This window comes from Tauraco erythrolophus, chromosome 26, assembly GCF_009769465.1.
Source record: "Tauraco erythrolophus isolate bTauEry1 chromosome 26, bTauEry1.pri, whole genome shotgun sequence".
NCBI classification, from domain to species: Eukaryota; Metazoa; Chordata; class Aves; order Musophagiformes; family Musophagidae; genus Tauraco; species Tauraco erythrolophus.
The window spans coordinates 3,372,042-3,384,464 of record NC_141490.1 but is presented as its reverse complement, the minus strand read 5'-3'; the positions used below and the strand labels follow the sequence as shown (position 1 = coordinate 3,384,464).

The 12,423-nt window shown below is 48.7% G+C and overlaps 1 protein-coding gene across 4 annotated transcripts in view; it reads right to left on the bottom strand.

Moving 5' to 3' along the window:
- Positions 1 to 12,423, bottom strand: part of GRIK4 (glutamate ionotropic receptor kainate type subunit 4) — a 132,291-nt gene that overhangs the window by 56,666 nt on the left and 63,202 nt on the right. For all 4 annotated transcript variants that reach the window (XM_086626856.1, XM_086626859.1, XM_086626860.1 and 1 more), the window contains exons 3-5: positions 11,680 to 11,777; positions 8,428 to 8,593; positions 2,196 to 2,374 (exon numbers count right to left, since the gene is read on the bottom strand). In XM_086626856.1, coding sequence (XP_086482982.1) covers positions 2,196 to 2,374; positions 8,428 to 8,593; positions 11,680 to 11,777 — 443 coding nt within the window. The remainder of the gene's footprint in view (positions 1 to 2,195; positions 2,375 to 8,427; positions 8,594 to 11,679; positions 11,778 to 12,423) is intronic.

Sequence of the window (12,423 nt, the reverse complement as noted above, 5' to 3'; positions counted from 1 at the left end):
AAAAAGAAGGTTAAAGTGTATGGAGGTGCAGAGAGAAGCACACAGATTTTTCCATGGCATGATCTGTTCTAGAGATCACAGAGCAGATCATTGAAGTCCTTTTCCAAAATTTTCAGTAAACAAGGAGTTGGTTGTGAGAACAGATGCTCAGGAAAGTGGGGGATTAATCTGCAGATCCTCCTGAGAGCCTATGTTTCACTGCCAAGCACAGCTGGTCTCAAATCATGCTTCTGGACCTTGGCAAAGAGGTTTTCCCATCACCCCAGACCACACAGAGGAACTGGAGGCAGGGAGGGAAGGACCAAAGGCAACACTTCTCCCTATTCCTGTTCTTGCCCTATTTCTGTGCAAACCAAGGCCATCACCATTGCAGTGGGAGTGGACATGGGTAGCAGGGAAAGCGTTGGATGCCCACAGAGGACTGACGGTGGCTTTGGCCTGGCTGTGTCCAGCCCTTCCATTACACATTGTCACCCTGTCTGTCCCTTGCACAGGTGGCAAAACGGACACGACAAAGTCATTCGATCAAAAGAGCACCACGACTCCAGAGGCGGCTGCTGACCTGCCTTTCAGCCAGCTCTCCAGACAGCTGCCTTGTTTGTAAGCCCTACACAATAAAACCTGGCACCCGTTTCCCTCCCTTTTCCCTTCCTGGGGACAGCGATAATGTCAGCTCTCCCGCTGACCCACTTTGAAGTCGGTGCATTTGATTTCAAGGGCAGAAAATCAAAGCGAGCAACAAAGCGCTTCCTGCAAGCATCGCTCCCATCCATTTAACGCGCCCGCTGGCAGGTGGGCAGCCGGGACAGGCTGGTAATCGAGGAAGCAACCATGTGTCTCCAGACCATATGTGGAGGGTAAGAGACGATAAACTGCAATTCCTCTCACTGTCCGAGGCCAGGACTGGTCTCCTGAGGCAGGTCTGACACAAGGCACTTTCAAACCAATAGTGCGTTTTTCTTGCTCTTGGCGACCTGTGGGCAGGGGCCCAGGAGGTACATGCTCACCGCAACCTCCCTTCTACAAAGAAAATCCTTTCCAGCCTCTCAAGGTGCAAGAATTTGCCAGATCAGAAGCTCATTATTTATTACCTTCCATTCCTACAGTCCTCTAGCTGGGAAGACTACATTAGGTTTTACTGAATAGCTGAAAAATCGTGGCAATCTCTGACATCTTTATCAGTCGTGGCAGAAGGATGCTCGAGCCGGGAAGGGAGACTGCGGGTGCCTGAAGATCACTGCTGTGTGCCTGTGGGAAGTCACTATAGCAACAGAGGAGGGGGACAGCCCTCAGCAGCCAGGCAGCACACAACAGGGACCAGGAGAAAAAAAAAAGAAAAGAAACCCTAAACCCCCACCTCATATAGAGGGGACCCAAAGAACCCCAAAACCTGCCTATTTAGAAATGCAAAATTGCAAGCATTGCAAGGGGTGGGACTGGGAAATAATAAGAATGGCTCTGATGGTTTCTGCTGTTGTCACCGGGGATAAATCTGATACAGTCAAGGCCTTCGAATGACCGACTCCCTGATAATGTAGCCAGGACACCATGTGTAACACCTGCACCAACAGCCGAGGGGGAAAACCATGGCTTGGATCCTGCCTCCATCCAGGAAGGTACTTCTGGTTCTTTCCAGGATATGGGAAACTCTACACAACTTTAGATTCATCTGGAGACACTGTTCAATTTAGAAGTAGACTATCAAAACAAATGCTAAAAACTGCAGCAAGAGACCATTTAAAAATAAACATGATTAAAATAAAATCTCAGTTAATAAGACAATAAAAAAAAAAAGTAAAAAGTTAGAAATGTACTTGGAGGAAAAAAAAAAGAAAAAAACTATTGCACTGATTGACTAACTTCAGAGTGCTGAGCAGCCCTCCACGGCTGTTTGATGGCGACAGCAGCCACAAGCACGCACCACTTCTGGAAAGCAAACACATTAGCTCAGAGCAATTAAACCATTGCTTCTACAGACACAGTCCTGGAAAGAGAGAGCAAATTATTTTCTCCAGAAACTCCATCAGTGGCAATTCTCCTCTCAGCAGAGACCATTTCCAGTATTACTGCAGGAATTTTTACACTCCATTATCATAGGACACCTGCACTGCACATGTACGCTCGTGTACTGCACACAGTGTCTCGTTCAGCAGAAGCTGCAGAATTTACAATTGTGACGCTTAATAGACACTTACCTTCTGCAAAATGGTATGAGACATGGAAGCGTTGGCATGTACGATGATGGTGGCGGTTTTATCATCTCGGATCTCTTTTAGGAGAGGGGTAGGATCCCGGCTGTCATCTAGCATCCGGACCGAGAGAGTGTCCTTGGAAATGAGGAACTGCCGAAGCAACTTCTCTAGGTTTAAAAGGCCTTCAAATAAAAGGGAGAAAAAACAGATGCCTTTAAATTTTAAGCTTTGTTTAAAAAGCACTTCTCCCACGGCCCAGTAGGAAGCAGTCCTGCAGCTCTGTGTCTGTGCACTGGATTTGGGGCTGCAGCGCAGGCTCGCTGCTTGGGCCAGCCTGGAATAGGAAATGATGAAGCTGCTCCAGCTGTTCTCCAGACAAAAAGCAGCCCCAAAGACCTCTTGGGAAGAGATAAGACTGCTGATACAAATTTTCCCAAGACTCCAGAGTCCAGACAAGTTCTCCGTTAGCTTCCTGCACTTCCTGTTCTTGTTACTGCTGGTCGCTGGAGGATGATTCCTCCTCCTAAGCCTTTGCATTACTAGCTCCCAAACTAAGCACTCTGCTAGGCACACCTTGATACGCTTTGGAGACCTTGGAGCACTCTGATGGGGAGCTGCTGTCTCCCAAGGGCATGTGTCCTTGAGGATGGAAAGTTCTGCTCAGTCAGACAAAGCAGACATCATTGCAAAAATACAACATTAGCTCTACACTACAAAAATCGTGAGTATAGTCCTAGCACACTGCAGAATTACTTGGGAACAGGGGATTCCTAGAGCAAAACAGAAGCCAATAATAAAACAAACCAGAATATTTTGTGCTTAATGGAGAAATTAGAGAGTAAAGTAGGACAACATTCGCAGTCCAGACCCAGCTCCATCATGGGGCGAGGTCTCTGGAGACCCAGCTTCCACCTCCATGTCAAAGCCCTCCTCCCTCTTTCTGCCTTGCCATCTGCATTTCTGGCTCCCCCGTGCCCCCGCTGAGTGCTCTGTGTGCCCCAGCACAGTGCAGCCTCCTTGGGCAGCGTCTGGACGTGATCAGCCACGGCAACGAGCCAGAGTCTACCTCGGCACTCCCCACGCAGTCTGCAGGGACTGGGCTCTCCTTTCAGACGGGAGCTGAAGAAAAGGAGTAATAATTAGCGAGCACCCACACGGATGAGTCCCGACTTCCCTGGACTCGTGCCCTATTGCCTTCGGCACTTCTAACTGAAGTTTCTCCCTGCAGCTAGGTCATTGCAAGGGCTCCTTCCAACACAGCTTCCTTGATGTCTAATAAGACATCAAAGCTCCTGCTGCAGCTTTTCTTAGTCAAGAAAGCATATTTGATAGAGTCTGTCTCTTCTATGCAGCTGCTGAGTTTCATGAGGAAATAACCTCCTGTCAAGTTTGATTGACCAGAGAGACCACCAGATGCAATCATTAGCAAGACACAGACAGCTAGCATGGTCACACATCCCGTCCCTGCAGAAAGACAATCCGAAAAGAAGAGGGAAAGCTGAACTGAAGGAATCTGAAAAGAACAGGACTATCAGCAGAATGACGCCCTAGCTGGTGGAGGGGCAGAACCCATCCCCAAGCCAGAGCTGTACTCTTAACCTAACCGTACTTTTGACTGCACGAAACCGCTCGGCTGCCAGAAGGTCAGGGGCTGGGGAAGCGATACAATGCGATGTGATTAGTGTTGGAGAGCGCTGCTTTCAAGGACGCCCAGCACTTCACAAAGATAACAAAGCAGTGCGTTAAAAGGGAGACATCCAAGATGAGGAGCCTCTCCTTCACAGTGAGAGTTTTTCAGCAGCCAAGTTTGCACTGAGCTCTATACAATGCATTCGCCTCTTACCTTTTCTCTGAGTACAGGCAGGAACTCTGTGAGGGACTACAGAATCAGCAGCGCCCAGGACTTCTCTGGATCACACCGGCTTCTTTTTCTTTCTCACCAGCCAGTGAATCCACTCTGGGTACAAGACTCGGGGACTAGACATCACCTGAATAATTTTTTGTGTGCTAGCTCAAGAGAACAGCAAATTTTATCTAAGCCCTTCATGTAATCCTTGTGAGGTTTATTTTCACCTTATTCCACATCTGCAAAAGACCAGACCGGTTGCTGCAAGTAACAGCCAGGAGAACACTAAGTTTACTTACAGCTCAGCCCAGCAAAATCTGCTGCTGCAAAACCGAGGAAGATTTTAAGAGCACTTCACTAACTTTACAAAAGGCTTGCATTAAAAAAACAATAGACATGGGAACTTGCCCTTTTTTTCCACAATGATTTAAATTTCATGGCATTTAACACTGTACTCTGTAAGAAGTGGATGTTTAGGAGGAGAGGAGGCAGCTCCCCAAGCACTCACTACCAAACCTCTACCCAATTTAAGTCAGTGATGAGGGCTGAGCACACCTGGCCACCTCTGCCAGGACCCACCGTTGCTGGTCCTACAGCCCATGGACTGAAGTCCCCTGGACTTTCCCTGAATATAAAATACTTCTGCCCTTGGAGAGCATTCCCAACTAAACATCACAGCAAAGCAGAGGCTGGCAGCGGGGTGTACTTACACTGCAGTCAGTACAGGACACTGTCAGAGATCATGACTCTACAGTGCTCGGCTTTGGACAAATCTGAAGGAAAAGGGAAAGCTGCGCTTCTCTGCATGCCACTGTGCTGGTGGGAGAAGTCCAGATTTACACCATGATGTGGCTTTCAAGGGGATAGAAATTTATGGAAAGACATGGGCATCTAGAGGGAAATCTTCAGCCATACCCTTTGAAAATGCACGTTTTCTATTTAATTTCCTGCAGAAATAAAATTAGATCCTGCTCCTTAGCGCCAAAGATTGTATATCTCAGCTGTGAGTTAATCTTGCAACCCGGAGAGCATCCCTCTGCCAACTGCTATGAGTTTGTGATTCACATCAGACCCCTCAGCTTCCTCCTCACTAAGGAGAAGGACTAAACCTGCCGACTACACCTGCACCTCAGTCGCTGCCTTCTCCTCCAGCCTGCGGCTCACCGGGGCACGACCCCAGGTAAAAGGGCCACCCTGGCCTCTGCGGTGAGGAAGGCAGAGCCCAGTTGCTAAGTTTCTAAAGCACATCAGGCACAGCGAGGAGGAAGCAGGACCAGGGAGAAAAAGGAAGCATTTGATCTCCTCCTCTGGCTCGAGGAAATTATAATTTCCAGCATGTTAGATCCTACCTGTAGCCTCACCAGGCCTCCTGCTTGCAGCTGCTCTTGCCGTGCAGAGGGAAGCCTCTATTTTCTGAAGAGATTCCCCTTTGTTTGATGACAAGAGGATGTGAGATGATGCTGCTGCTGATCGACTGGCACTTCACAGGGCTGCTTGGCAGGCTGAACATGACCAAGGGCTTGTAGATCCCTCCTGGCAACTCTGAAGTACTAAAGTGAGGACCACCGTGCGCGGAGAGGCTGCATCAGCCACGCGCTGTTTGAACAGTCCTGTGGGGACCATAGGTGCACACTGCGGCAGGTCAGTGGCTCGAGATGGCTGGGGAGAAGTCCTGGCCTTGCCTATTTTATTGTTTCTTTTCTTACGCAAACATCTGGAGCTGGCAGGAGCAGTCCAACCCCAAGCTCTCTGCAGATGTGGCCTCCCCTCCACAGCAGCTGGCACACCTTACAGCCCACTGCCAGGGAATGCCCCGGGAAGCAGGAAAGGCAGGACCTGGAGGCTTTCGTGGACATCTCTGTTTATCGCTTTTGCCTGTAAGGCTACTGGAGAGAAGGATATGGGCTTTGCTGACTGAGGCTCAGGTGGCCCAGCAGTTCTGTTTATGGTTGCACGGGGTTTGTGCTGGTGCAATCCTTGACCCTCATGGTTGGGAGGAGAAATGGTGATTCCCATTGTTCAGCCTTGCTCTGACACTCAACAACGTTAGTTCAAACATCTCCCTATGGCCCCAGGGCATGCACAAGCTTTTTGATCTCAGTGACCTGGTCTCCCTTCCTAAGCACTGTGTATTATTTCCTTCCCTCTGACAATCAGAGCTTACAGAGTAGCTCCCATAAAGTCTATACCCCTGTATTTGTCTGTGGCTGTCTTTTTGAGTTGAGATTTCTGTGGAATCACGCAAAGCCTTCCAAGTCAGGACTTCAGAGCAATTCACGACCTAACTATTCCACACCACAGAGAAACTGAGTCACACAATCTTATTCTATTCACAACTGTGTTACACTTAGGCTGGCCTAAGTCCATTGCCTTTGTGGGTCATTTTCTGCTTCTGCCAGAAGAAATTAGAATCAGCTCCCAGAGGATGTGACTCCTCATAGCGATAGCATGAGCATGACGGGATAGGACCCAGGAGTCCCATCACACAGCCTTGTTCTTAAACCAAAACAGCTATGACTTTCCCCACTGGGATCTAAATAATAACATCCCTCAAAACAGCATTTCCTCCCTGATGAGCAGACAGCTCATATACTCCCCTTATTTGCCTCCAGGGAACCTTCCGAAAGCCCAAGTGCCTCAAGTTAGTTGTTTAAGGAATGTGCTTAGGAGCACTGCTTGTCCTAAGGGAAAATGAGGGCTTGTGTGCCTACACAAAGCTGGATTACGCCTTTTCTGCACTCCGTTACAGCCAGACCATGTCATGCTTCAATCCTAGCTCAGATAAGGTTCTTACTGAACACAAAGAGCAGGCTGCAAGAAAGGCATTTGTCCCACTCTTTCCCTGGGCCTGGGAAGTACTTGAGTTGCACAGCACATCCTAAATATTGAGTTATCCAGGAATACCAGAGTAAAATAAGCTGAATTGATTCAATTAAAAGGGTGTTATTTTAATGCGAGCTATCTGGTTCACCAAGGTTTTGATCCAGTGTCCTGGTTTTAAACGAAGAATCATACTAATACCAGACTGCATTCAATGGGAGGCACCTGCATGTTTTGGCACGGAACCTGGGAGAAGGGCAGGGGTGTACAGTGGCGTGCTGACATGTATGTGTGCTCTGTGCCTGGCAGCAGTGCAAGGACTGAGCTGTGAGCATGCTGCATGGCAAGTGAGAAAACCTAATTATCTTTTCTTCCTTTTCTTTTTTCTCCTTTTCGCTTAAGGTTAAGGTTAGACAATGAAAAACCCCAGCAATAGAAGTAACGTAGGAGACCATTTCGATGATTTTAATTGTACAATTTTGGCTCAAGTCCTCTGCTGGAGTAAATCTGAGCATGCTTTCTGAAGGCAATTTACTGACTTACATCAGCTGAGGATGTGCTCTCCTCCGAGCACATAAAGCAAAAAGAAAAGGCAAAGACACTCTTATCCCTTCCGTCCCTGCCAGGAGTCTGCCACGACACCACGTTACTGGCACAGCTGGTGGTGCGAAGTTTGCCCAGGGCTAGCTGGAAAGGAGGCTGCCTTTCCTTTGTACCTGGCCCCATGGTCAGAGGCTGCTAAGCTCTCGTCAGTGTCCCCCTGGCTCTCACTGGATCCACGTGCCTTTTCAAAGCCCCCCTTCTTGGCTTGTCGGTATGGCAAACTAGTGCTAATGAATCTGGCTACCAGATAATAAAAGCAAAACTGGTGTGGCTACTACACACCAGCTACCTGCCTACACACTGACCTTAAAAAGCACAAGACATGCTTTACTCTAACTACTGCAACGCAGAGCCTGCTCCTGCCATGTCAGGAGACTTATGCAGAGATGAATATGGTCTTGCTGAGGTGAATGCTCCAGCATCCAGACGCACAATTACCAGCAGATGTATGGCTGCAGAGCCCAAGAGGGCATGCAGTGTATTGACTATTAATCAAGTCCTGCTTTCAGGCCACAAACTGCACATGGGTTTGGGAAAAACATATTTCAAAAAGCTTTACTTTCCTAAAATAATCTCCAGAAACAACCCTAAGCCTTTTTTTTTCCATTTCAAAAACCCATCTGTGCAAGCAAAACACTCTTCAGATTGTCAAACAGAAGGCAGGCAAGTCTCTCCCCATCCCCTTTCCTCCTCTCACAACCACCTCCATGGGACATCAAGGTGGAAAACCTGCCCCACAAGTCTCAGCTGTTTCAGGCTGCTCTGACCGAGCACCCGCCTGCTGCCAACAGAAGACACCCTGCCACCGCGACCAGGCAAGACTAACACCTGGGGATGCAACAGCGAGGCAGCTCTCGCATGCTGCCTGGGGGACCTTCTCCAACAGGCACCAAACACACAGAAGGAGATAGAACAGAAGGCGCTGGGAGCAGAGGGGCAGCCGAACCCAGCCTGGGAAGGACTTACATTCTGCTTTGGCACAGATGAGGCAGGCAGTGGTGCAGTTGAAGAAATTCAGGATTCCTGCCACGGCCACACTGATATCGGTGTTGCTGGGGTGGAGGTTGAGGGTGGTGAACCGCTGGAGCTGCAGCTTCAGAAACTCCTCCGGTGCCACTTTGAAGTGAGGAACCTAAGCGGAGAGGAGGGGAAAGAAAACATAATTAAAGAGGAAAAAGAAATAAAAACAAGTAAATCTACCATAAAGGACCTTTGGTGTGAAATGCACAGCAGGCAAAAAGTGAATTATCCCAATAAAACTGGAGAAGCATCACCGGAGTGAGGAGAGGAGGGTGGGATTTGTGGAACAGCAGAGGAAAATAATTATCGCAGCAACAAGAAGCTGTGGGAAGGAGTGGATCAGGAAAAGTCTTGCTGAGCCACTCAGAGAAAGGCAACGGGGGCTATGATTACAGAACAGGAAACCATTCCGGATGAGTTCAACCTAATTAGCTTGGGCACTAATTGCAGCTGGGCCCACACTTCATTTTGGGCTGGCTGCCTGGGCAAATCCGGGGGAAGCTTTGCAGGCAGGCAGGGAGCGACAGCCCGTGCCCGAGAGCCCCAGCCCTTCGCTGTGCACTACGTGGACGGAGCGCTGCAAATCCACCTCCGCCTGCAGTACCGATGTGTCGTCAGGTAATTAGGAGAGATGAAGGGAAGAACAAGCTGACCCTGCACTGGCAAGGCTCAGGAGGGAGAGGAACAGATGCAGCAGCCAGAAGCTTTGGGCTTTTTTGATCAGGAGAGAGGTAACAGGTGGCCAACGGCGGGCAAGCTGCAACGGGACCGTAACCACAAGTCCTAATAACACTGCGCTTCTCATTAATACAGTGGAGCAGGAGGTGGGAGTGGGATGCTATTTTCCCAGGGAATTTGAGGAAGGGGGAGCAAGGAAGCTGCATGTGGGGACAGTTCGAGGGCTCCCTCCAAGGCAGCCCTGCCGCTCAACTGGCAGTTTTGTGTACAGGGAACGAGTGGGCACATAGATCAAGCTCAGACAGCGGGGGTTCGGCCAAGTAAGGAGAAGGAATATTGTTTTCCTTTTGCTGAGTGAATTATTTGGAAGAAATAGAAGGCAGGAAAAGGGAAACATCTGCTTCAGCTTCATTAGAGAAGTGTCAAGTCCTCTTTTCCTCCATTATTAGTCTTTCCAGAAGCTATCATCCCATGCCTCCCATCTCTGTCCTTTTGGGAAAGGCTATTAGTAGGCTGCGATGGCTGCTTTATTGACAGCATAAGCTGTTTGGTTAGCAACAGAAAAGTTAAAGAGTAATAAGCTGCTATCTGCCTTGATTTCACTTTGCAGCCCTCACCGTGGGCTCCATTAACAGGGAGAGAAGCAGACTGTAAGCAAAAGGCAAATTCCTTTAACCAGAGCAGACAGGGCAGCTCCAGTACAAGTGTGCTGATCCCTGTCGAGAGTCAGACGGAGTGTGAGACTCATAGCAACAACCACTACCAGAGAAGAGGGAGATGCAGGCAGAGGTGAAGGCAGCCATCACCACGGCAGCTCCTGCAAGTGCCCAGAGCTGATCATGGCCCTGGTTTGAACCCCACATTCAGTCCCTGGAGCCCTCCTCTCCTTTCCAAGAGCTCTGCCCCACTGCAACACCCCTCTCTGGATGGGAGAGAAGGAAATCTTTGGGCCAAAGGCATTGGAGGGGTAACGCAGGAGACGCAGGTTCATACCCCAGTTTTACTGGTCATTCCACCATCTGGTGCCCAGTGGTAAAATGGGGACAGTCTCCTTTACCTGACGGATGGCTGCAAGTACAGTGGCTCTGGCTGGGCTGCTGTATCACGTGTAACACAGCGGCACCAACTGATGCTACTGTGATATAAATCACAGGGACTTACTGCAGGTTTACATCACTAGGAGGGCAGCTGAGATCAAGCTTGAGAATCAAATACCTTAAAAACGCACTAGCACTCACCTTTCATTTCTGGGGAAAAAAAAATGAAGAGACTTAGACCAGAGACTCAGACTGAATACGAATTTCAGGGGAAAAAACACTTGCAATCTGTTACTGCAGAGTTGCCTTTGCCTGGGATGGACCACATGCATGCTGGTTTTGGCTGAGTTAGAGTTAATTTTCTTCATAGTAGCTAGAATGGGGCTGGTTTGGATTTGTGCTGAAAAGAGTGTTGATAACACAGGGATGTTTTAGCTCTTGCTGAGCAGTGCTTACACAGAGTCAGGGCCTTTTCTGCTTCTCACCCCATCCCACCAGCAAGCAGGCTCGGGGTGCACAAGGAGTTGGGAGGAGACACAGCTGGGACAGCTGACCCCAACTGACCACAGGGATATTCCATACTATGTGATGTCATGCTCAGCATGTGAAGTTGGGAACAAGAAGGAAGGGCGGTACGTTTGCAGTGATGGAGTTTGTCTGCCCAAGTCACTGTAATGTGTGACAGAGCTCTGCTTTCCTGGAGATGGCTGGACACCTGCCTGCTGATGGGAAGTAGTGAATGTATCCCTTGTTTTGCTTTGCTTGCCGGCACAGCTTTTGCTTTACCTATTAAACCGTCTTTACCTCAACCCATGAGTTTTCTCATTTTCACTCTTCCAGTTCTCTCCCTCATCCCACTGTGGCGGAGTGAGCAAATGGCTCCGTGGGGCTGAGTTGCCAGCTGGGGTTAAACCACAACACCATGTCCAGGACATTTAACTGGAGAAAGCACTACGAAACACTCTCAAGAGACCCATCCCGTTGTGGTGAAGAGCACTAGGCCTGAAAGATCTTCTCCATCTCTTCAACACCTCTGATTCTCAGGGAACAAGGAACAGCAGTCATTTGTGAATGTACGTCATTTACAGTGCTCAGTTCCAGGCACTCCTCTCCTCAGAGGCTGGACTCCAGAGAGAGCCCACTAAATGGCTGAGAGATGTTATCTGGCTTTAAAGGGATGAACTATGAGAAGAGAACTCAATTTCTTTTCCCGAGAGCAGAGCCAGATCAGTGTCGGATGGTTCAAGGCTTATAAAATATTAAATCAGGCACACAGTCTGGACACAGATAAAAAGGGTTTGCAATGATGGAACAGCAGCAAACAGAAAGGGGTGCAGCTTTCCAAGTATGCTCACCAAGCCATGTCACATCCAGGAACTCTGGCTTGGATGTGCATCTGCCAGGGCGAGCTGAGGTTTCTGCACCCCTCAGTCAGTCGGCGCAAGGGCATGGACTTACTCCAACACGGAACGTTTCCACTTACCTCTTTCTCCCCACAGATATTGCTGATAATAGAGCTCGAGGCTGGGCTTGAGGAAGGTCCCAGGACGCCTACCACTCCTTTTGGGAGAATCTGGCACACTGCAAGCACCAGAGAGAGGAAACATGCATTAGACTTCATCCTCAATTTTCCAGCTGACAGTCACACTGACAGCACCTGCAGCACCTTAACTAAGGACACAGTATTGTTTCCTTCACACAACATATTCCCTGTCATTAACCTCCCCCCAAAATCTCTCTATTCCCTCTGAAGCACTGTCACCTTGCCTGTGACACTCTCTCTGTTTTTCTCCAGCCTTTCTCAATCCCACCTGAATGCTCCTCAAAGCCCTGCTATCCTCATCTCTGACTTGGAACTGGGGTCTTTCCCTTAGAACATCTCTTTTTGGACCCATCTGTTGTGCTCCAAGATAAAACATTAACCAGAGTTTATGGAAGATGCTAAACACAGCAGCGACCTAGCTTGAAAGCATTATCTAGCAGCAAATGAACTTGTAGAAACTTCTTCTCTCTTCCTCTGCAGAGCTCAGTGGTAATAATAAGGATTGTACTACTGTTTTTCATTTGTGTTTTTTTTTTCTGGCAGTAGTTAATCTTCTGGCTCCATGCCACAAAGGTTAGCAGAATAATAAAAAGACCCTGACAAAATGAAGAAGTTAAATCTCTTCCCTCAAGCTTCTCAGGTTAAACTGCAACCTTTTGTCCTTTTAATTCACAGCACAAATTT